Raw genomic sequence first — 25,535 nt, forward strand, 5'->3', positions numbered from 1 at the left:
TCTAAAATACATGAAATGGTCGGATGGTCATAGTTTACACAAATCTAAGCCTAACCATCAACTAAACCAAATTTTAGATTTCGGTACTGAGAGTTATACAATGTACCAATAATTAAAGCGTTGTCGATGTGCAACGCCCCATTAAGTATTTTTGAAAATCTCACAGCTTTTGCTAATCAAGCATTTCTCTGCAAACATGACATATTTTGACGTGTTTATTATGTGAACGATACTGTGAAATACAAAGAGCCACAACAGTAAATGTTTTTATCAACTGTACTTTTATGAAAAAACACATAAGATGTCTAGTATCCAAATACTGAAAGAATTGTTATTTAAAAAACAGAAACAATGTTTAAAAGCTATATACAAATATTCATACAAAAATACCCTCTAAAATATTTAGCAGCACTGAATATTTATTATTTTAAATGAAACACATTTTGATTTCATATTTATTGAAAATGTGACAAAAAAGTGCTAAGTTTAATAAATGTAAAGTTAATATCTAGGACTTTAGCTCACCTCATACAATGAGGTCCTTACAGCGGACACAAACATTTACTCTGACTACATTTATTCAACATTTAAACAAGCAATTCATATTGCATGAAATAGTAAAACGAAGTACCACAAAACAGTTATTCACTGTAACATGCAGATTACTGGCATGACGAGGCAAATACAAACAGTTGCTTACATCGAAATAACATGAAAGCATGAATCAAACTAAATGTTTGACATTTTTAGTGTTCCAGATACTACAACTGTCTTCCCTCACATTATTATTTTATTTTCGATCCAGTTACTGGAGCACTGTGTCCTTATGTTCCTTCAATTCACTTGCTATATTCGTTTTTTATCGAAGAATCCACTTTCGTCACAGACTTATTCTTAACCATAAGTTCAGAATTTTGCTTTGAGAAAGTACAACATAACCGTGATCAAAGAAGTGCAGGTTTTTCCAAAGACATGTCACAGGGCATCTGAATTCCAATCCAGTAGATACATTGACCCTTTCTGTCTAAACACATGCCAGGGAAGCACTTCCTTGAATGGCAATATGTGCATATATCAATGTCTGTCCTTTCATAGTGCGGTCCTTCTAAGCAAATAAACTCCTCTGATTGGCCATAAGAGCAGTCTGGCTCTCTCTCCTTTTTGCCCTTTTCTTCCTTTGTCTGATTTTCCAGCACAATGCACTGGAGCACACCAAAAGAAGTCCAGAAGACAGAAGGACAAGTCCAAACACTGAAATGATTGATCCATGGGAATTGAAACTGTATGCCACTGCAGTGACAACAACACCAGCTATGAGGATGACCACACCAAAGGGAATTGTGCAGCGATAGCACGAAAGCTCAGCTCCCCCAGTGGCCGCTGTCAGCTGAGTTTCACTGACCCGAGGAACTGTTGCAATGACAACACAATCATTGTTGTTGGTCTTCTCCACTATGACTTGCTCTAAACATTTTGGCCCTCCAAGAATCTCCTTTATTGGATCTTCATTCATATTGAAATACTTGTTGATCAATGCATTTTTAGCACATGCCTCGTTGGGACTCAGAATATGTTGTGCTGCATAAAAGAAGGGCACATGTTAGATTTACAAGTAAAATCGTTTTACATTTGAATTATGCTTTAATTGAAACACTGAACAGAATAAGACGTGAGATAAATAAATGGCATACGAAATATAAATATTTCATCTAAAGAAACAAAAAATCTAAATAATATTGAATGCATTTCTGTAACTTTTTGTGTGGAAATATTGCATTTGTAACAAGTTGAAGCATTGCAAACAACAACATTACATGATGGAAAGAGAACAAAGGCAATTTAGATGTTCTAAGGATTATAATACCTTTTGGGAATACATCACCCATTCCAGGGTTAATAAAAAATATCAATATGTACAGCTCAAATGTCATTTTGGTCTGTTCATAAAGAGAACAAACATTTACAAAGTCAATGGGGGTCATTATAAGTTTGCTGGTCTGGGAAAAGTGCCGGTAAACGTGCTGGTTATCCTGTGACTGGCACTTTAACCTGGACCGTTGTGATGGGGGTGCACTGATTTACCTCCAGCCAGGCGCTGGAGGTAAATGAAGTACCCACCGGCAAAAAACAGTCAGTATTTCTGGCCTACATGGAGTCCTATGTGAATCCATAGAATGAGGAGTTTTTAGTTACCACCCTTTCCCCCGCCTGATATCATGCGGCAGAAACTGTAGGTTAGTTTGCTGGTATCCCACTGGAATCACCGGCAGAATACCGGCAAACATATAATAACACCCAATGTGAATTTGTGTTTATCATGAAAATGATTTGTGTTGTGAACTTAGAGTTGGGGGTGTAGCCTCAGGTGCGGTGAAGTATCGGGGTAAATGTTATGTTATCAGTGAGAGTTGTCTCCTCTTTGGGTGAAGGAAATGTGCTCTAGCGGTCAACCTTGTGCCTAAGGCTGAGGTCTGTGGTCTAAAATTGAAGAGACTCTCACTGGAGTCAATATTGGTGGTGGGATTCTAGTATGCAGGTGTGGTGTGTGATTTCACAGTTGTGTTTGCCATCACAGTTTAATGCACGTAGCCTCAGAGATTGTGTGCTGTTACAATGGACTGAAATTACAGTATGTTCTGTAGTCTCAACGTGTTCGTGGACTGAAATTACAGTATGTTCTGTAGTCTCAACGTGTTCGAAATCTAGTCTCTTTGATACTCAAGCAAGCGAGAATGATCTTGCTGACAATATGAATATATCATTGATCAGAACACAGTCTCACACCACATACGGGAGGGCTATATTATAGAAAAATCAATCATTTCTTACCACGATCATGCCCTAAAGCTGACCTTCCAACTAGTGCATACTTTTTTAACACTGGATCGAGCCTTCAATTAAACCACCACCCATTAATTCCTATAACATACAAGACACCAACAAGGACATTTCAGCCTGTGTTAAAGGGTCTGCTTGATGCAGTTGTAAACATTTGCAAGGTGAAGGGGAGAAGGAAAGGGTAAAGAGAAAGGAACGCACGTTTACTGTTCCATTTTCCTCTCAATCTTGTGAAAAGGAAAATGCTGACTGCACATACTACTTTCCAGGCAGCATTTACAAATGGATTTCTATGAAATCCGCTCGAGTTTGACCATGTGTAAGGATCCATTTATCTGTGAAAATGAAAGGCACTGACAAGATGAATCAGGAAAGCACGTAGGAGATCAGTGGCCAGATTACAGAAACTTTGCACCGGTGCAAGTGCAAGGTTTGTAAGGTATCAGCACTAGGGCAAAGTTTGCCCTATTTTTAAAAACACTGGGACATATTAGAAAACTAATGCACCATGACAAGTGCAGTTTGGCATGGTAAAAGCACCAGGGGAAAAATGTACCTAAAAAAACTCACGGCGGAAGCCTTGGAACCTTGGCTTGTGCCTATGACACAGGAGGTGAAGAAACCTGTAATAGCGATGATATTGACAGTGTATACCTGCAGTGAGTGCAGAAAGCCGCAGATTCCTTGGCCATCCTAAGAACCAAGCTGGTTGATGAGAAGGAAAGTAATGTCTGGTTTTCTTAGGACTTTCAAAAGCTTAAAGCTAACAAAAGCAATGCTTCTACAAATGGCGATCTTCACAAGGTGTCCATGAGAAGGCAGTTTAATGGATGGCGGCTATGGATTTTAAATTAGCAGTCATTGCAACCGAGAAATGTATGTTTGATGATAGGATTGGAAGTGCACAATGAGACTACAAGGAACTTTTTAACATTCTAAGGGAGTTGAAAGATCCAGGCAAGAATACATCAGATACAATTGCAAGATGCTGCATGGTGTGCTCTAATTCAGGAAGCCATGTTAGGGAAGTTGGATAGGATAAAAAAGAAAATTGAGGTCAATAGGAAGTCCTGTGTTGGGGTAGCCATTTCTGAAGAGGCCTCTCAGGTGCCTAAGAGTCAAGACCATCAGTTTCAACTTCAGATGTATTTCTGAGACTGAATTGGCTATGATCATTGCAAAGCTAAAACTAACAGCTGCAAGAGAGACCCTTGTCCGGCTATGATAATTAAGGACTGTGGCCCCATATTGGTGGGCAGGCTCTGCAAATGTGTCAATGCATCGTTCAATGAGAATCATGTTCCTTCAGGATTAAAGAATGTGTGTATTACACTGTGATTAAAAAAGCCAAGCCTATTTTTTTTATTATATATTTATCACGCATCGCAGCTCATAGCCATCAGGGCGCACATTAAGACAAGCACAATGGCAGGTGGAACTTTTGCTGAAGGTGGTTTAGTTAAATAGAAAAGTCTTCAGTCTCTTCCGGAAAGTGAAGAGGCATTTCTCCTTGCGCAAATCTGCTGGAAATCTATTCCTGGTCTGATCGGCCAGCACAGGAAAGGAACGTCCTTTTCCTCTTGTTCTCTTCACCTTAGGGCACAGGAGTCAAAAGGTGTCAGTAGATCTGGTCGTTCTTCTCAGGCTTTGGAGATTGAGGCTGGCTTTAAGATAGATAGGGGCTGAACCATGCAGGCATTTGTGATGTATGGTACTAATCATAAAGAGGATTTGTGACAATACTGGCAGCCAGTGTAATTCCATCCTGTCTGGAGTAATGTGCTTGCTTCTCAGAATACTCTTGATGATACATATGGCATCATTTTGGAGCACTTGAAGCTTTTGAATATTGTTTTTATTACTGGCACCCAGGAGTGTGCTGCAATAATCCAATCTAGGCATTATAATGGCCCGGACTAATGTTTTGCAATTTTTACTGGTCACAAATGGCTTCAGAAGTCTTAACAGTTTAAGATGATATTGCGATTTCATAAAAACACGATCTACCTGCACGTCGGCCACAATTGAGCTTTCAAATAAAACTGCCAAAGTCTTGACATTATTTTGGACATCGACACGATGCCCATCAACTAAAAAGTCACTAAAACTGAGGTGATCCGAAAATGTGTATCTCCATTATTGGGCCATTGAGGCAGAGTTTGTTAATTGTCATCCAGTCCTTAACTAGTTTGTACGTATTTCGGCTTTTTTTAGAGTCTTTCACATAGTTTCCACTCAGTTCAAATAACAGCTGTGTGTTGTCAGCGTAAATTGCAAATGGCAGCCTCTTTATGTCAAGAAGATCACACAAAAAAGTGCTGGTGACAAGCAAGCACCTTCAGGTACTCCACAAGTTGAGATTTCATAGTTTGAAGAAGCTTGTTCCCAGAAAATTCAAGATTTTCTGTTGGAAAGAAATCCTACAATCCATTTAATGGTTTCCAGTGAACATGGTCTGGAGATCTAACAGAGCGCTTTCTGTACCATGATTAGATCTAAAACCAGACTGCCTGGGATGCAATATGTTTGCTTGATCCAAATAATCCTATAACTGTACTGAAGCTGTTTTCTCAATCATTTTTAAAAGAAATGATATGTTAGTAATCGTCCTAAAATTATTTGTGTCTTCTGGATTCAATCCTGATTTTTTTCAAAAAAAAGAATAACAACTACATTTTTCACAATTGACTTGTGATAAAAAGTAGCATTTGCAAAATGTAAAAAGTTTTTAAAAGGGTGCAAAAAGTGTAAAATTCTCTAAAATGACTTTCTACTCAATGACATCCCCTGGTCATGATGTGGGATGCATTTTCTTTAAAATAATTTCCTTGTCCGAAATAAGGATAGGCTAAAAACTAAACAAGGGACCACCAACCATCACAGTTTTTAGAGTTTCACCCGCTGGTATATTAGAAGCAAGTTCTTGAATAATGTTCTCATGAGATGTAGCTATTTTGCTGGCAAATGCGTGCTGCATATTTATACAGTGCTCTGTAGTAGTGGATAATGTATTATATTTCACATTTTTTTTTCTAGGCTTCTCAGGATTTCAAAACGTTTTTTGTATTATTCCCTGAATTTTCAGTTTCACTATTGAAATAGTTTTTCTTAGCTCCATATATTCCTTTATTGTATTGCTTCTCAATGGCTTTCAAGGTAGAATTTCTGTTTTATTTTTAATCCAACAGCATTCTGCCTGCTGCTTTTCCTATTTAAACTTGGTTAGTTTGTCTGAGAAACATTTATGGTGGTTGGACCGATCCCTGACTAGCTTGGTCTGGGAGGATCCAGATCAGGCGTTTTGGACATAATGTCCTGCAAACACTTATCCACATCTTGTACTTACATTTCTAATAGTAATATTCTTAAGTGTTTTGCATTGCAGGGCCTGTTTTTCTTGCAAATTGACATGAATATTAGCAAAGAGGTGTTCAGACCAAATACAGGGCTCAGAAATGATGGCACTGATCTGTAGTCTCTGTGAGGCTACCCAATCCAGGACGTTGCCTTTAACATGTATCGGTGCCTTATTTTGGAATATAAAATCATTATTTTTAAAGTTTGTTCCAAACGAAGAGCTTCTTCATCAATCTTATTGCCTCTCCATCTGTTAAAATCCCCCAGCAATAGGGTTGATGAGTTAGGTTTAATAAGATCCTCATTAAAACTGTGCATCTTGTTGTGAGGGCGATAAATCAGAATAATGTTAGTACAATGTACTGGTGAGGAGATGGTGGTAAAATGCAACATCTCAAAACCCTCACAATTTACAGGAGATCTAAAGAGATTGAGATCCTCTGTGGCGATAAGTGCAGTTCCCCCTGCGCAACATCTCTATTTCCCCCCCCAAAAAGTGTCGCCTTTTGGAGTCGCTAGATCAATAATTGGTCCGCTCGAGTCTTTAAGCAATGTCTCAGTGATCGCCATGATATCAAGCTTTTTATCTAATATATTGTCATGACATCAATAGTGGAATTTCCCCAGGAATGAGTATTTATTAGTGGAATTGTTTATGTAGGACCACTGAAAGTGCATGTCATTAAGGGATCAACACTTGTGTCTTCCACATATATATACTTGGGGGAGGCAATTCCCATTTCCATGTGTGCTTTCAAACAGGAGAGAGGCTCCAATATGTCTTCTTGCGCTATTATAGCTGGAGAAGGAATCTGGGTGTTAGTTTCACCTTTAATGTTTGGTGAGGGTTGTTGTTGCAATACAATGCCTGCCCAGAACTGCTACCTGTGCTTTCTCCCCTGGTAACAGAATTAGGCAAATTTTGTATATTATTCTCAGACAAATCAGCAACATACATATCCTAGTATTTGTTTAAAATAGTTTGCCTAATTTGAGTCCGGACCTCCAGAGTGGATGACATACCTTAAAGTGGCAATAAAAAAGAGGTGAGAGTAAATATTGCACCAGGATCGGGGACAAACTGCAGAGTTGCAGGGTCTACAGGGAGGGTCTGTCAAGCACGTAAGCACAGACTTGCTTGGCCAGAGGTGCTGGCATTGACGCGCCTTACCGGAAATTAAATATTCACCCGGACTACAAAACAGAAGGGTTTGTAGTTTCGGAGTGCCGGCGTACAAAGTTAAGGAATCAAGTAAAAACGGGTGTTCAAAACACTCGAAACACAGCGTGCTGAAAATTTGAAAACACAAAACAAAGTCAAATGCTAAAAGTTTGATTCTAAAAATAATGTTCAAATAGCTTTGTAAAACATTATTTACAATTCTAAAATGCAGCCCAGATTACTCTAAAATATACAATATAAGTAGTGCAATCAACATAATACATATGAAGGGTTCTATGTCCTGTTACCCCAGCAAACTGCCATCCCATTAATAGTATGCCATTTCTTTTAAAGATTCTGAATCGTGTGGCCTAGGTGCACATTTCAGCATATCTGAATGAATACAGTATTTTAAATAAATGGCAGTGTGGTTTTTTGGGAGGGACATGGCACAGAGACAGCTTTGTTTGACTTGAAATCAAGACTACTTCAGTATATAGAAAAGGGACAGACAGCCATGCTCATGTTGCTGGATATGTCTGCAGCTTTTGACCCAGTGGACCACACTAAGCCGGTCACCAGGTTAAAAGAGGTATTGTTTCTTTCGGATAATGCTGTTCTGTGGATTGCATCCTTCCTGAGTAACCAATGGTGTAGAGTGTGTAGTAGGGAGGCTGAAGGCCACCCAGCATGCCTGGTGTATGGTGTGCCTCAAGAAGCCTGTTTATCTTCATCCTTATACAACATTTTTACAGTCCCTTTCTTCAATCTCTTGGAAGAAAATAATGTAGGTTTTAAAAACTATGTGGATGACACTCAATGTGTCATCCCACTTTCGGGATCTCATGCAGATGATGGAAGAACCATAAACAAGATATATGAAATCATCCAAACACGGATGGCGGAGAATGGTCTTGCACTCAATAAAGAAAAGACAGAGTTGATGGAGATATGCACAGAGAACAAAATAAAGATGTGTGCACAGAATATGACACTTTTTAGTGCCAGGATGCGATACTGAGACCAAAAAGAAGGTGAAGACTCTAGGCATTGTACTGGATCAAAACCTGAACTTGTGGGCTCAAGTAAGTAGTTTGGTGTCCTCTCCTGCCTACTACATCAAACTGTTAGTGCAACACTGAACTTACATCCCTCAAATAAATTGCGAGACTCTGGCTAGGGCTATTGTTGGGTTGAACATTGACTACTGCAGCAGCCTTTTGGTGGATAGCGATGTCTGACTACTTGCGGCTACAAACCATACAAAATAGTGCTGTCAGAGTTATTTCTCGACTGAAAAAGAGATATCACATCTCAGATTCTAGACACAACCTTCATTGGCTTCCCATTGAAGCAAGGATTCACTTTTTGCTGTTGATGATTACTCATAAATGTTTGGTGGGTGCTAGTCCCTGCTATCTGGCTGAGGCTTTATGCAATAAAACAAGTGTTAGGACATTGAGGTCCAATAACTCTAACCAGTTAAAAAAAAAAAACACGGTTTTGTAATCTGGCTCAGTTCATGAGATGCCATTCTGCCGGATCTAAGAGAATTAAAATCTACAGCAATTTTCAGAAAGAAGATTAAGACACTGCTATTCAGATAAAGGGGCCAGTTCCTTCTGCTTTTTTTTGTCTTTTCATTCTGGATGGATCCCCCCTATCTTAGGTCTTGGATGTGTGTATGCATCAGTGGTTTACTGTTGATGCCATGTTAGTTGTTCTATGTTGCACCCTTAATCCTCTGGGTCATATGGTGCGTATTACAAATTAATAAAGTAAAGAAAAGTAAAGGGTGGGGAACCAAGGAAGGAGGAGGCTGCAGATGGGACACCAGAGGCTTTTCCTGACTGGTGTTGTTGCTGCATATGGCAGCCACACAAGCACATTGTGGGAGGTCTCTCAGCAAAGACCACCTTACATGAAAGCCCAAGCAAGCAATTTCCTGTTTAGGATCTTGTGAATGGAGGAAATAAAATTTGCTGCCCACAGTTTTGCCAGTTACCATTTCATCCACCTATTCTACTAGTTTAAACCACTTTTCCCCCTCTCCTCTCTATAGCAATGTGTTGGACATATTTTGGTGGTTGTGCCTCCAAAATGCACCAAAACCAAAATTGAATTTCCAATGTCATGTAAAGTTATTTCCCCCAATAAATGAGTATACTGATGTTAATAAAAACCGAGTGTAAATATACTCTGTGGGATACAAAATTCAAAAAACAAACAGAAGATTGAAAATAGTTATACCTGTCAGCAAAAGATAAACTCTGTGGGTTAGCCTTGAACCTAGTTTCTAAAGGGACAACAGGAACATGGAAAAATCAAGTAGTAGTTGCAGTGCTGTGGATGATTTTCTTTACAATATTGCCATTTATAATGTAGCTTTTCCTGAAGTCCGTAGGCCGAACAGTGCATTGCTGATCATTTCTGTGGGAACTCAAGAATGTATACAATTTGGCCGTAGCAGAATTCTTCATAGCCAAATTGACTGTGGTAAATGATGCCGCGCTGACAATATTGCTGTGGGCACATCCGGCCAAACTTTAACCCCCCAATACCTCCCCCCACAAACCCCCTACTTACCTTTTCACGTCCAGTTTTCTTCTGACCCTACAGCATCAGTTCTGTTCCTCCTATGCAGTCGTAACTGATGCCACAGGGTCCCCTTTTATTCTTTTTTTTCCCCGTCCTCCGCCTCCAAACCTCACGAAGTGGGTGACACCCCTGATACCCCCAAAGGCCATCACTACCCAACACAACCTTCACTCCCCATGTTTGGTAGTGTTGACCCGATTTGATTTTTTTAATCAATCGAATGGTACTGGCCGAATTCAGCGAGATGTACCATAAGATCAATTCAAAACAATCAAATTGGGTACCTCCGGGAACTCAATAGTGACTGGTAGTGATCCCATTTTAGCAATGAAATAAAACTGATGCTACAGGTAATACATTCATTAGGAGCAGATAAATCACATGGTACTGATGGCATCCCCCTGGACTTATTTAAATTAGATATTCTATTTACGCCCTTAATGTGACAAATGTATTGAATTGAGTTATTACTAACGGGAAAATTATATCTACTGGAGACATGCTGTTGTTTTCCTTTTTAATAAGTGAGATAGTCTGGATCAGGGATGTCACCACCCTAGCTCTCTCTCTTTTTGACTCTTCTTCATACAGTCTTATAAAGAATCATGTATTCAAGATTATATGAATGGTGTATGTCAATAACATTTTGAAAAGTGCACAGTCAGATGCTGCAAGATATGTAGACATTGGTCTCTACATTTTGCAGCAAAAAAAATATATTGTGGTATTTGTATATTTTATGGCATTTAATTAGTAAATTGTAGTGTCACCACAGTTTTGGTTTTGCTTTTGCATTCCCACTGTTGTCACTCTTATCCTGCATTACTTTTAATTGCCATATGAACCTTTTTAATTTCTTCAGGTTGTCTTCTTGTCAATCAGACGTGGACTCCCTGCTCACTGTGCTTAGAGAAGCTCAGCTTCAACTCACTGATGATGCCCAACTAGGCTGAAACACGTGTATGGGGTTGCTGGTGGTACTCTTGTTCAGAGAGGAATTGCATAGCATTTCGGTGCTGGACTGCCCATTTGGGTGGGACAAAGACTGATATGCAAATGGATATTTCCCATCTGTGAAAGGTACAATGAGCAAAAAGCAGATGGCTGTGAACTCTCAATGTGGTTAACAACCACTGAACAGGTTATCATGCCTTGTTCTTCTGAGAGAGGGGCGCCTGCTACCTTTGTTGAATTTGTTGAAGGAACTTGGGGTTGGTCACCCTAGGTTACCTGGGGGCAACCAGACGTGGACTCCCTGCTCACTGTGCTTAGAGAGGCTCAGCTTCACCTCACTGATGATGCCCAACTATGCTGAAACACGTGTATGGTGTTGCTGGTGGTACTCTTGTTCAGAGAGGAATTGCCATAGCATTTTGGTGCTGGACTGCCCATGTGGGTGGGACAAAGACTGATATGCAAATGGATAGTTCCCTTCTGTGAAAGGTACAGTGAGCAAAAAGCAGATGGCTGAGAACTCTCAATGTGGTTAACAACCACTGAACAGGTTATCATGCCTTGTTCTTCTGAGAGAGGGGCGCCTGCTACCTTTGTTGAATTTGTTGAAGGAACTTGGGTTTGGTCACCCTAGGTTACCTGGGGGCAACCAGACGTGGACTCCCTGCTCACTGTGTTTAGAGAGGCTCAGCTTCACCTCACTGATGATGCCCAACTAGGCTGAAACACGTGTATGGGGTTGCTGGTGGTACTCTTGTTCAGAGAGGAATTGCCATAGCATTTCAGTGCTGGACTGCCCATGTGGGTGGGACAAAGACTGATATGCAAATGGATATTTCCCATCTGTGAAAGGTACAGTGAGCAAAAAGCAGATGGCTGCGAACTCTCAATGTGTTTAACAACCACTGAACAGGTTATCATGCCTTGTTCTTCTGAGAGAGGGGCGCCTGCTACCTTTGTTGAATTTGTAATGTTTCTGGCACATTTTTTAAAAGACCTGTCAAACCAGCAGTTATTTGAGAAGTTTGATGGATCCAGAAAAGTGCTGTCCTGTCAAACTTGGGAGTTTGAGGTCTGGAAAATGCAGATACGTTCACCGGGGAAGGTATTTCTTTTGGTAAATTCGCTTCAGCAGAATTCACATCTGAGGGTGAGTTATGCTGCCTAAAACATACTTCAGTAAAGTTTGTAATTGCTAAAAGTGTGCATAAAGTAGTGTACAAGAAGATTTCAATATAGAGGGTATTAAACAATGTATCATGATTCTCCAATGTACAGAGCCACCCCTGGGGAAAACAGCAGGTATAGATTGGTCAATAGTATCACCTGCAGCTCAGACCCAATTCATGGAGCAGGGGGCAGAAGAAGGGAATCACATTCATGAAAGACCTGGAGGTTTGAGACCAGTAAAGGGTTTTCGGGTGAGGTGAGAAGGTGTGGAGGAGGATTATGAGACCAGGCAAAGGATGCACGTGGAGCGGCATGCCGAAGAGTATGTAGACAAGTTTGATGAAGGTACAGGTGATATATTGAGTGTGAGATGGAGTGTATTAAGTGGAAAGAGTGTTCTGGGGATTGCAATAGTGTATGTGAGAGTGATTAGTAGTAGAGAAGGATTTAGAAGGGTAGTATGAGAGTACACAGTATAACGGTGATGGTACAGTATAGGACGGGAGAGTGAGAGAGTGCAAGAGAGGGAGAGAAAGGGAGGGTGAGAGAGCAGAAGAGAGAGACACATGGAGAGGAAGTAGTTGAAGAGGGGTAGACAGGAGTTGTCAGAGGAGTAGCAGAGTGGTAGAGAAAGAAGAGACAGAAAAGGAGAGGAATGTGAGAAGATTGGAGTGACAGGAGGCAATAGAGGTAAGATGAGAGAAAGTGAGATGAGAGAAGGGATGAGACACAGAGAGAGAGAGAGAGATAGAGAGAGAGAGATAGAGAGAGAAAGAGAGAGAGAGAGAGAGAGAGAGAGAGAGAGAGAGAGAGAGAGAGAGAGAGAGAGAGAAAGTGAAAGGAAAAGGCGCACACTACTTGCTATAAATTATAAAATCAACACTAACTTTGGTCACTTGGGACAAATGTGTTAGGGTGGAGGGATTGCACAGGAAGTTGAGGCATCAACCAGAGACATCCCTTAGCCAAGCCTACCTGCAGTCTCGAGAACTTTGAAACATCAATTTCAAACTACTGTTAATAAAAACTCTTGAACCATCTATCAGTCTTAAAATTGCAAAGGCTATCTGTGACACTGTTCTGTGTACCATTTCCTCATCTAGAACTTAAGTCCAAATGGCACAGTTCTTCAATTCTGACTTCAATAGCTTCAAACATGCATACATATCCTAATTAAAATGCCTGACTTTAAATTAAATCTACGGAAGGACAATCCCTTCCATCAGAAGCAGGATTGGTGATACTAAACAGAATATTGACTTTGTAGATGCAACAAAATATCATCACTGTAGGAAAGCAAGTCCAGGCTTCTTTGAGTTTTGTAACACAAAGTGTTTGTGGTACGTGCATCACAGAAAGTGAGTTCAGATAATCAGGCCTCACTTTCATATTGTTCTACGCTAAAAACAGTGCAGTGCAAACATGTATCACTGCTGGAACATTCTGCTGACATCCCCAGCAGCTGCCATGTAGTTTGTGACATGGCAGCTACAGAGTAACTAACGTGTATATTCCTATAAAGAGCCAGCATGAATCCAAAATGTCCACAGCCAGTCCCTGCCCTTAACCATGGGCACCCCTTATCCAAATTATACATAACTGTACATCCAAAGGGCTGGTGAAAGATTAGTTGCTAAAATGTAAATGAATAGCAATATCTGGTTTCAAGTGGTGGACTATTGGGAGACCAGTTGTGTTAGCGAAAACCCCTTAGTTTCTAGTTACTCATACTACTCTCAGAGTTTGTGTGTATCACTGTATGGGGCTGAATAAACCCCATAACACAGTGTTGGGTCCAGTGTTAAATTTCGCTTTCTTCTCTGCTGGGAATGCTTGCCTTGTACCCAAGATTACCGGATATACCCCAGGTGTAAGGTGGGAACCAGTGCTTAAAAGGCAGCTTTACCGGCTAAATGGGAAAATCTCACCAGAGGTTTGTTTCTTGAAGCCTCTTTGATGTATGGCAGACAGGGGTAGGAGAACTTTAAAGTAGCACTTGAGAGAAGTTACAAACACCAGAGGGTTTCCACTGCCTCAGAACTTCTCAGGCTACTCACACTTTCTGTGTCCCCTCCCTACTTCCTAAAGACAAAGCATTCTGGGAGCCAACATCAGCTGGCAATTTCCTTGTTAAATCAGAAAATATTGGCCCCTTAAAGGAGGCTTCAAATGGACCTATCCTCTGTGGAGAAATTAATATACAAGGGGGTGAGCTTTGGACTCAAGAAGACATTTTAACCTGGACCTTTATTGGGGTAGAGACTGCCCAAATCCCACAGCCATTGAGGTGACCATAAAGCATTCCAAAGAATTAGTCAGATCCTCCCCTCATCCACTTCAGTGGAGCAAATAATGTGACCTGATGTTGGACAAGTCCTGTCTGCTTTTGAGACAATGATACATAGATCCCTGCCTACTGTGCAGGAAATGCTTGTAAGTGCTCTCTGGCAACCTTCCTGGCATGGAAGGTCAAAAGAAGGACTCACCTTATTCCTTGAGACCGTGAACAAAGGTCAACAACAACCCAGAAGAAAAGCATGAGCATTAGGATTGGTGTTCCGCTACAAAGTGCTTGTAAACTTATGATTCATATTGAAGCCACTGCCAGACAAAAGTGCTGCCTTTTACACGCAATGCATTTTAAACCTCTTTGAGCCATTGTGAGCTGCTGACAAGACCAACACCTACCTGGTTCCCAGCCAATTCAATCCGATCCCCACTGCAGACTTACATCTTATCTCTGGACTGTGTCGAACTGACTTGAGTGTTTTGAGCCCCCGACTCAACCAATGCCTGCCTGTTCTCCAGCTGGTTTGAGTCAATCACTGATACATAACGGTATCACATTGCTGAGACAAATCAACTGTCTCAACACTGACTGAATCCATTGGGAAGCATGCGACTCAAAATATCAACACCTATTTGTACCACTGGAAAGTGCTAAGAAGGGAAGAAGAAGATTTCACTGTGGACCTGTCCCATTGGCGCTAGTCAACATTTAAGGCCTCACTCTATCCCTTTTTTTAAATATTGTTCGACCATAAGCATTTCTGCCAAGAAAACTGCCTGTATCCCCTGGACACCATACACAGAATGCCTCCTTTTATCGGAAGTCTGCATATGCTGTGTATTTCTTTCTAAGAATGATGGGTTATTAGTATTTGTAATAGTGTGTTTGTATTTTACATTTTAACGACGTCTATCTTTCTATGATCTTGATTGAACATTTCTTTTATTTTGCTATATCAATGCTATTGTTGTTTTGGATTCTTCCATTCTGGCTCACATATCCCCATTGAAGGGGATAGTCTGCACTACCCAAAGAGGTTAATAAGGTATACCATACATGTTGTGCCTGTTTCAACTTTTTGTTTGAGGTCACTGCTAGTTTAGTGGTGTTGTATGGGTGAGTAGGAGTGTAGAAACAATTCATATTCCCTGGGCTCCTTCAGGGAAACAGTCATTCATTGTAGAAGGGCTTAGGACACACTAGCATTGATGGATAGTGACTGCATTGATAGATGCCGAAGGAGGTATGCTTCAGAAATGTCTCACTCAATATACACCATTCTTGAAATACTGGTTGATGGCAATGGCAAAGATAGCTTGTTATGTGAGACTTATATATTTACTCCAAAATGCAGAATCTGTTTTTAGGTTTGTTGGTCACCCTTTTGGATACCTAAGCAATGTGTCATTATTTGCAATGTGTTTATCGATGAGACAGTCATCTTAAGCCCTTTCTGAATCACCTTGGTGTATAAAATCATGGATTTCTTTAATGCTTCTAGGCCTCCTTGTTGTTTTAGTTAGATTTGTATTTTGGTAGAATAACCTTGCTCATACACTGGAACATGTTTTGATTTTGTTTATTTAATCTACTTTACCCTGGGTGCAACCTCTTTTAATTTGAACATTTGTATTCATAAGAATTTCCATATCCATACAAACAAGTAAATCAGCACTCCATAGCCATAAAAGAGGAATAGAATAACACACATATAGAGCATTACATATCCTGGAGCTGATTACCCGTTCTTCTCCAACAACAATTCATTAACAACGCATCCAATTTTGGATAACACATTTGATTAAACCACATCTTCCATGCCAACCCTCCCTGCTTATAAGGAGAGGGGGAAGGGAGAAGGAACAAGGAGAAACAAGGAGAATGAAAAAGAAGCAAAAAGAAGAAGCAACCAAAGACAGGCAGAAAAAAACCAGACAGGATAGCAAAGCGAAAGAGAAGGATGGATAGAGGGTTGAAAGAGAAAGAACCATGAAGAGAGGGAAGAAAAAAAAGATGAAAGGCACAATACACAGAATTTAAAAAAGGATACCTATGAGGAAACATAGATCTACTACCGCCACTTAAAACGCCCACGCCTCAATACTAGCAAAGTGCTCCAGACATCCAGTTCTCCCGTATAAGCCTGCATAACCTTCCTAGGTGGTGGCGCCACATCAGGGGACCCAGTTTGTCACCCCATGAAGTCCTTGAGAATGGCCCAAGCCTCCAACTCATGCTCCTTGCCCTGCTCCTTTTGTAACAGAAAGGAGTCCATCCTGTGTGTATATAGCACCATGTTCCACCAGCCCATTTTGGACAAAGAGTTCACGGACTTCCAGTTGGGTGCAATGAGCATGAGAGTGATGGCAGTAAGCATGTCCAATAGCCGCACGTGAGAACCATTCCCCATGAAGTTCGGGTGCACACTGCCGCACAACAGAGAAGCCAGGGATAGAGGCAGCTGAACCGCACAAATCTGTAATATCTGTGGCCACACCAGCCCTCAGAACCCAGCATGTATCTACAGTCCAACAACATATGCCTTGACCTATCCACTGTTTCTTTACATGAGCAACCAACCCGATCTTGTGCCCTCTTCTGCCCCACTCCCAGCTCTGATGGGGTAAACAATGCTTTTTTATATATCAGAAACAGGGTCTGAGTAAGAGAAGCGAACATGGAATCTCATTTTCAACCATATGTTGCTCCACACATTCACCAGAAACTCCCAGCCACACATCCTTGCCCATACCTCCTCCTCCGCAAAATTGGCCTGCCCTCCTCTGTCCATATCTGGTTGGTGAGCATTAGTCCCAATGCATGCTACTTTGGCCAGTATACTGCTTTCCCTCTCACCTGTATGTCCTCGATATAACACAGCGGCCAAGTCTCCACCTCCCCTCTGCCAAACCCATCACCCCAAACCATGTCCTCAGCACCGCACTGTAGCCCCGATGACAGAGCACCCCTGTAGCCCTTTCTTCCCCTCAAGCTACATAATATCCCTAGTCCCATAAGGCCACACCATGGCTGACTCCCAATCAAGCCAGCAAGGTGTAAACCAGTGGGGGGTCTCCGGGAACCACTCCTGTCCCTGTTTTATGATAAAAGCACTAGATATTTCTGAAAGTGAGGGAGGTTCACTCCACACTCTGCTGGAGGTAAAGACAACAGCCACTGCAGTAAGATTCTGGGTCTCCACTTCCCCCAGAGAAATGTGGACACCAATGTATTAAGAGTCTTGAAAATGTCCCGCAGTCACCTTACCAGCAACACTGAGAGGGGATACCAGAGCTATGGACATCTTGACTGGTTCCATCCTACCCCACTACAATAAGCAGAGAGGGGACCATTTTGATAGGAGGGCCTCCACCTTCGACACAACCACCTCTCCATTTGCCTTTACTGTGCTCCCCATCTCCATCCAGAATTGTATACCCTGTAACTTGATCCCTCAAGGCTTCCACAAAAAACCATCCCCCGCACAATGAGATTGGACACAAAGAGAGTTCAAGGGCATAACTTCAGTTTTCTCTAGGTTAAGTTTGTACCCGGATACCTCTGGTATTATTTGATTTCCTGCAAAAATGGGGGCAAAGAGGGCTGCAGGTATTCCAATTGGGCGTCACACACCGGACCAAGACCATTAGCCTAGGATGTAGCGCTCAATTAGAATACTTTTTCTTTATTTCCTAGAATTCAGATTGAGCTGGCACCCAACCAATCTCACACCCCCTTTTACAAATACCTTGGGTCACAATGGACCATGAACCAGGCCGTTTGGTGGGAATGCAATATTTATTTATTTTAAATTCAAAGAAAATGACACAATTTTAATATTGGGCAGCAATCACCATAGGGGGTGATAATTACAATGTAAACTGATGAAATACACTTGGTTCGACCTTCTACTAGAACATATCCAAAGCACAGATGAATAGGAGCAATTTTACTGTTCGGGTAAATAGCACCCGAGTTAGGATTTCCCCCTGCAATGTTCCCTCAAACCCCAACTAATTGAAGGTTGAGTGGATAGAAAGGAGCAGCAATGAGTCAGGGATATTAGGCAGCAGACGGAATTAAAATCCGACCTTGCCTCACGAAATGGGAGGTAAAATCGGGTTTGAAAACCTTTGCTATTGCATAGAAAACACTCAGATTTGGTAAATAATGAATTTAATGTGCGGTTGAATACATGAGGTAAATATAAGTTATCACAGTATTAGGGATGTAATAACACTAGCAACTACAAGGCGAGGTACTAACAAAGGGCATACAATTCAAAAATCAACTTTGAAGTGACAACACAGTGCAGCCAAAATCACACCCACAGAATTTGCATTTTCCTAATTACACAGGTTTAAATGTCAAAAACGGTTTGAAAAACGGGTGAAATAGAGAGAATCGGAATATGGTGTTTATGCTGGGTGATAGATGCACATCACAGTGATAATAGGAAAGTGAAAGAGTGACTAGCTGAAGAACTGGATGAGATTTTTAAGGTGAAAGGAAATTCGGTTTTAAAAATAAAAGCAGTTAAATAAAGAAAATCGGTTTAAAAAGGAAAGGACAAGTTTCACATAAACTAGATTTAGTGGCTAGATTGTTAAAGAAAGATATGGTACGCTCCAAGGTTAATTTTCAAGGTTAACCTTTTCACCCCACGTTCAGCTGTATGTGGGAATTAATTAAATTATTCAAAATATGACTAAGGATTTACGCAAAAGAGAAATGAATGGAAGAATTGCGCTAACACTAGAAAATCAAGGAACAGAATACACATAGGATTCCGACTATCTTTAACAAGTTATCAGGGTATGGATGGGATTACTTAGAAGGTGGAACAAAGACAAGGTATCAAGTTGGGGTATACTATGTGTTGCTATGGGATGGGGTAATGCTCACAATCAGCGCTTGAGTTTGGGATTTTGGGACAGCCAACCGAGTTTCTGGACAGCAAGGCAATATCTGGTCACTGGTCACAGCAGCGGGCTCTCTTAACAGAAAACAACTGGGCAAAGGTCTGGTCACAGCACAGCAGCATGCAGGTATTGGGGCAAAAAGCCAGTCTGGTAACAAGATACTCTCAAAAAGGGTACCACAGCTTTTCCCCCTTTCTCCCTGAGTTTGTGGGATTTTGGTATGGGGTTTAGTTCTGAAGGGTGGTTCTGCCTGGATAGGAGGGCTTGTATCAACTATCCCTTTTCTGGCAGTAGAGTCTGGAATCTGCAGGGTGAGTCTGGAATGTCTGGATATGCACGATGCACAGGAGCTGGAAAATTCAAAACAGTGTGTGTCCTTTGTCTCTGTGAGCTCCCCCTTTTTATAAGGCGGATGACATTTGCATCACACTTGCCAATGCTCTTATAATGTCCAAACTTGACTATTGTAACGCGCTGTACGTGTGCATCAAAAAAATTCTTAGACAAAATTCAAAGACTACAAAACAACACCCTTAGAGCAGCCCTAAACATTCCTAACAGGGAACATATCTCCAACTTCAGAAGAGATGACCGCTGGCTAACAATAAATGACAGGATTCTCCTTAAAACATTTTCACTCACATCCAAATGCCTTAACAATATAGCACCCCCATACCTGACAGACAGAATAAAGAGGAGACCTTCAACACGCCCACAAGATCAGCCAATGCCCACCTTCTCGAGATACCGAGATTCAAACGAACCTAAGCAGGTGGATCCAGCTTCCCGGTCAAAGTAGCTACATCCTGGAATGCACTTCCCTCTAACCTGAGATCTGAACAACCTTACCGTAAATTTAGACGCAACATGCTAAATTGGCTACGTATTTCCAACCACTAATACCAGCCCAATCATAATCCATCTCTGTCCCATGGTATATGACGTTCTCTAATACTTTTATCCTTGTCTATCACTGTACCTACTGTATCTTCTGTAACCTAGCCATTAGTCCTACTGCACGTTGTCTCCACAGCACCCTGGCACTTCTGTAACCCGCACCCGGTGACTAAGGTTTTATGTTGTACCTATTGTATTTGTTGTAACTAAGTTTAAAATATACTTATCTTTGTTGCGCCCAGCTACCCAAGGGTTAGGAGCGCATTATCAAATAAATAAACAAACAAACAAACATCACAGGATTATACGGTGGAGCAGGTGTTTCTAACAACTGGATTGGTCAGGGGTGATTGTTACCGCCTTGCTTTAAGCCGGTTGGGTTTCAGAGGCATGACAACGGATTTATGATGCGTGCTTTACAATGTATACGAACATCCCACAGTTACTTTTGCTAAAACCAGCTTTGGCACAAACATGCAACTTTTTACAGTTGTGGCACTTTTGAAACTTACATAGGCAGATTACATATTTCACACAGAGCATGACAGTCCAACTCCCAAGTTTGAAGGACTTTGTTTTGTCCTTCTAATAATTTTTCGTCATTTTCAGTGGGAAATATTTTACCTACAATACTATAACTTTATACATGTACACATTATCATAAGGCATGTTAATATTGAATTGCAATGTGACACCATATACAGCTTCCTCAGAATATAGAATTTTCTGTCATTTCCGTCCCCAATATCCTAGTGAAGGCTACCACGTCTTAATTTAAAGCCACACAAATTGCATTTAAACTGTTAAACTTTTGCATTCCTGTTTTTCCTGATTACAGAAATAACAGTCTTAAAGTTTATTAATTAAAATAGTCTTTTGAGCCAGATGGCCAGCATTGTCTCCCAAATAAGGGCATCACTTCCAAGGATGCCCTGAAGTTGTCTTTGAAGCCACCCCGTTGAACTTGAGGGGAGGTTTTATTTGCAATTTCACACCTAAGTGTCCTGGAACTCTATTGTAACAGACCCAATCCCAGACACAAAGTCTGACGAGTTTATGATATGCTTCCTCTTGGTCCATTCAGAGTTTCCAAGGGGGTGGTCCCTTTTGGGGGAAGCCAACTCCTGTTCCCAGCAAGCAAATGTCCTTTGAAGCCAAGCAGGAAAACCTGTTTTTCTGGTTCCCCAGTAGAGCAAATCGATTTATTTATTTATTTTTTCTGAATCAGAAGCAAGTCTGTTGAAATAAAACATCCCATATATGTTTTCAAGCAAAACCCCCTTTACATTTCTAGGTAAGGACAGGGCCTTATTCAACATTACACTTTTAAATATACATTTTTCTTGTTTGCCAAAGCAACCATTTTTACACATGGTTAATGCTGCTGGGATGTCACTTTCAAATGAAGCCTTCTTACATCCATTTTCTGAATCTTCCCAAATCCCCAGTCATATTTCCAATGCACAAGCATCTGTCAAAATAATGATCCCTTGAAACTGACATATGCACAGAGAGATAGAGTTTCTTTTTGAAGAGTTTATCTGGGATATTTTGTAGCAAAAAGTCAAGCATTTTTCCATATGGCTGGGAGTAAAGTTGTTTGTGATTTCACAGATTTTTCCTGACACAGCCTGTCATTCAGTGAGAAATGCAAACTTTAGCTGGGGCACAACCTGAATATGGCTTGGCATAGCTGGGTCTCAATGGATCAGGACTGTGTATTGTTGAACAAATGAAAAAGGGCATCATGGCAGCATCATTTTAAATGTCAAATATTTCCTTTTTCAATGGGAAATTCTGAGCTAGCGTCAAAGCAGTGCTGCTTTTCTTTCTCTTCTTTGGTGCACATCAGGAAAAACTCTGGCAGCCTTTCTTGGTGTGTTCCTGGTTCCATCTTGCCCCATATGTGCTTTGCAAAGACAGCATAGTCATTATTTTGGTGACTGCAAAATGCAGGTTTTAAGCCAAGGCAATAGTGCTCAACAGTGCCAGTGCAGCCATTTTGCTGGTAACTGCTGAAGTGCAGATTGGTGTTCGAGGGGAATTCTGCTGGGTGGGTAAATGTACCCCACATTCCATCATGCCAGAATATTATCCACGTACACTGCCACTTTAACCTCGACCTCCCTGACCCCCACCCCTAGAATGTCCTCCCATGAGCTCCAACTCCAGAGAGAGCACGAATAAGAGCGGCAATAACGGCCAGCCCTGCTTCATCCCCCGTTTAAAGGGGAAGAATGATGACATCTGGCCATTTACATATACTGCCGATCTGGGGTGCTGATACAGGGTACCCACCAGTGCAAAAAAGCAAGGGTCTACCCCATGCCACTTCAGGGATTCCATAAGAAAAGTCCATCCTACCCTATCAAAGGCCTTTTCGGCATCTAGCATTATTGCCCCTCATGGTTTATCCGCAGACTTTGCAGGACCAATATAGAGCACAGCAAGCAGGTACCTGTCTTTATGGGTCAGTACCAGCAGTACTGGTTCAAGTTTCAAGGACAACACCTTGGTGAATATCTTCACCTCAATATTAATCAAAGATATTGGTCTGTAATTCTTCACTACCGTGGGATCTCTCCCCGGCTTCTGCATCTCAGGAATCATTGCCTCATAAAACATCCCCTGTTGGTGCTCCCTGTTGTTATACCCTCGAAAGAGATCCATAAACATAGGTGTAAGCAACCCTGAAAAGGTGTGGAACAAGTCAATCAGCAGACCATCGGGACCCGGGTCTTTACCTCCTTTCAATTTTGATATTGCAAATTCCACCTCCTCCTTTGGTGATAATCTGCTCTGTATCCTCCAGAATCCCCTCTGGCACCTTATCCTTGTTTGAGCAAGGTGCACCCCCTAGATAGTGACCAATCTGACCAATCGTAGGCTTGTATTCTGGAGTGTAAAAGAAGCAAATTCACTGGAAATTCACTCATCATCAATAATGACCCGATTTGAGCCTACCACTCCCACCACCTGGTTGTTCCGCTGCTGTACCTTCAGGTAGTTCACCAAGAGATTCCCAGTTTTGTTCGCCCCTCCATAAAATTTGGAGTTGTATTTGAGCAATATCCCAGCCACCTTTTTGGAGCACTTCTTATTATATTCAATGTTCTTGTGCATCAAGGATAGCAACCAGTCCTGGGTCGGCGATTTAACGTATTCCACTTCATTTCAATTTATAGTCAGCAGTGCCTTGTAAACTTCATTCTTTGTCACTTTATTCTGCCATGCAACATACACATTTATATTCCCTCAGAGTGCAGCCTTGTAAGCATCCCATACTAACCCCACTGTGAGGTTGCTGGACACATTGTGCCTATAGAACTCTTCCATAAAGTCTGGGCACGCCAAGAGATCCACATTTAACTGCCATCTATTACCCCTCTGCCTATCTCCCCTCCACTCACACTCTGCCACCACTGGGGCATGACCCGAGATAAGGATTGGGGAAATGATTGTGCTATGCACCCACTCCATTAGACTTTTACTTATAAAGATATAGTCAATCCTGGATTGCGAACTATGGGGGCGGAAGAAAAAGGTGAATTCTCGTGCCTCTGGGTTGCGCACCCTCCACACATCTGCTAGATATTTGTCTGACACCATCCGCTCAAACTCCTTATGCATCTTGGTCTTTCTCATCGGGCAGCGGGATTCCCTATCCAATACCAGATCCATAGGCAAGTTGCAGCCCCATCCCCCACAATGAGTGATTCCCTTTGCCCTCACTGCATTTTCAGACTCAAGGCGTTCCACAACGCCTATGTTGCTGGTTCGGCACGTACACACTCACCACAATTAGTGGAGTCCCCTCTAGCTTCCCTTCCACCAACAACCACCTCCCCCTGTATCCACCTGCAACCCCTCCACCTGGAACTGACAACCTTTATGTATCAATATCGCCACTCCCCCTTTACACCCCAAAGTCTCTGATGCCACCACCTGCCGACCCACTGGTTCTTCAGCCTATTACACCCATCCCTCGAGAGTTGTGTTTCTTGAATGAGGGCAACTTCAGCTCCCAACCTCTGCATATGGGTCAACACTTTTTGTCTCTTAATCAGTGAATGCAGGCCATTCACATTCCACAATAGGAACTTCACCATACTTCCTTACGCGCCCAGTATGTTACATGCCCAGGCCCATGAATCTTGTCTCCCTTAGAGAGCTTAGATAAACCATCCCATAGGACTCCACACTCCACCCCCATATGACCACACCAACTGTACACTCGCTCTCCATCCCTCCATCAGTAACTCCACCAGGTATCCAAGCAGAAGAAAAAAGAAAGATAAGAGATAACTTAACCTACCATTAACCAGAACCTGCGTCGACACAGCGGACACCTTGCCAGGGCACACCCCTCTCACTACTCTCATCCCTCTATGGCCCCCTTTCAGAGAACCCTGAGGATACCCTGATCTGGTGAAACATGCCCTCCCTGTCCACACCCCATTCATCGGGCCTCAGGAAAGAGGAAAAAAGGGGGAAGCTGTATCCCCCACACCAGCTAAATAGCCTCCAATAACATTGCAGCATAACGTTCACATTTTAGGACCCCCGACACCTATTACTTCCCAATCGTACCACAACCCCAATTTGCTCATCCATACCCTGGAGGAAATAAATTACTTCAAGGGGTATCGGGAGCAGCAGCTTAAACTTCAATGGGGAGTGGGATTTATCCCTTTCCTGCCCCCCCCCACCCTCTCTGATGGTTGCAACCGGGGACCTTGACCTGGCCCTGTAGGGCAGGTTCCTCTGAAATGTGTACCAAGAGAGGCGCAACAATGCCCCTGATGGCTTCCCTGGTTCAAACAACTGGGTGCCCCGTGCCCTGGGTGGACCAGTGATGCTGGGTGAGTAACATATTTCCGTATCTGCACTAGCCAGATCCATCTTGGATGCCTTTAGGTACATATTAAATGACCATCTTTAATATATGATTTGGAGTACATAAAAGTTGTATATTATACAGACTATTGAACAATTGAGCACAGGATATCTAAGTGACACTTGTGTGGCAAACTAAACTGGATATAATATCAGTGACAGTATTTGCAGATGTTTAATTTTACTTAAAATAAGGATATATAGAGAAATACAGGAAATGACATGTAAGTTCCAGTTCATTCTAACGTACATATATTTCATTTGGAGTCATTGGGCCTCATTCCGAGTATGGAGGTAATCATGGCACTTTTTGCGCCATGACTACCTCCCGTACCGAGTCCGCCCTGGTTCAATGGGGGCTTACCGGTCCCTTACCGGTCCATTCCCATTGAAAAAGGCAATCCCCATTCCCATTGAGCCCCTATGGGGCTCAATGGGAATGGGGAGCGGT

At 41.8% G+C, this 25,535-nt stretch overlaps 1 protein-coding gene across 1 annotated transcript in view; it reads right to left on the bottom strand.

Moving 5' to 3' along the window:
- Window positions 1–204: 204 nt before the first annotated feature.
- The window catches only part of TMEM100 (transmembrane protein 100), an 81,308-nt gene continuing 55,977 nt past the window's right edge, over window positions 205–25,535 (bottom strand). The window contains exon 3 of the mRNA XM_069654936.1: window positions 205–1,578. Within this exon, the coding sequence (XP_069511037.1) occupies window positions 1,106–1,578 (473 nt within the window). The 3' untranslated portion in view covers window positions 205–1,105. The remainder of the gene's footprint in view (window positions 1,579–25,535) is intronic.

Source organism: Ambystoma mexicanum, chromosome 3q (genome assembly GCF_040938575.1).
Source record: "Ambystoma mexicanum isolate Mex_15411 chromosome 3q, UKY_AmexF1_1, whole genome shotgun sequence".
Lineage (NCBI taxonomy): Eukaryota > Metazoa > Chordata > Amphibia > Caudata > Ambystomatidae > Ambystoma > Ambystoma mexicanum.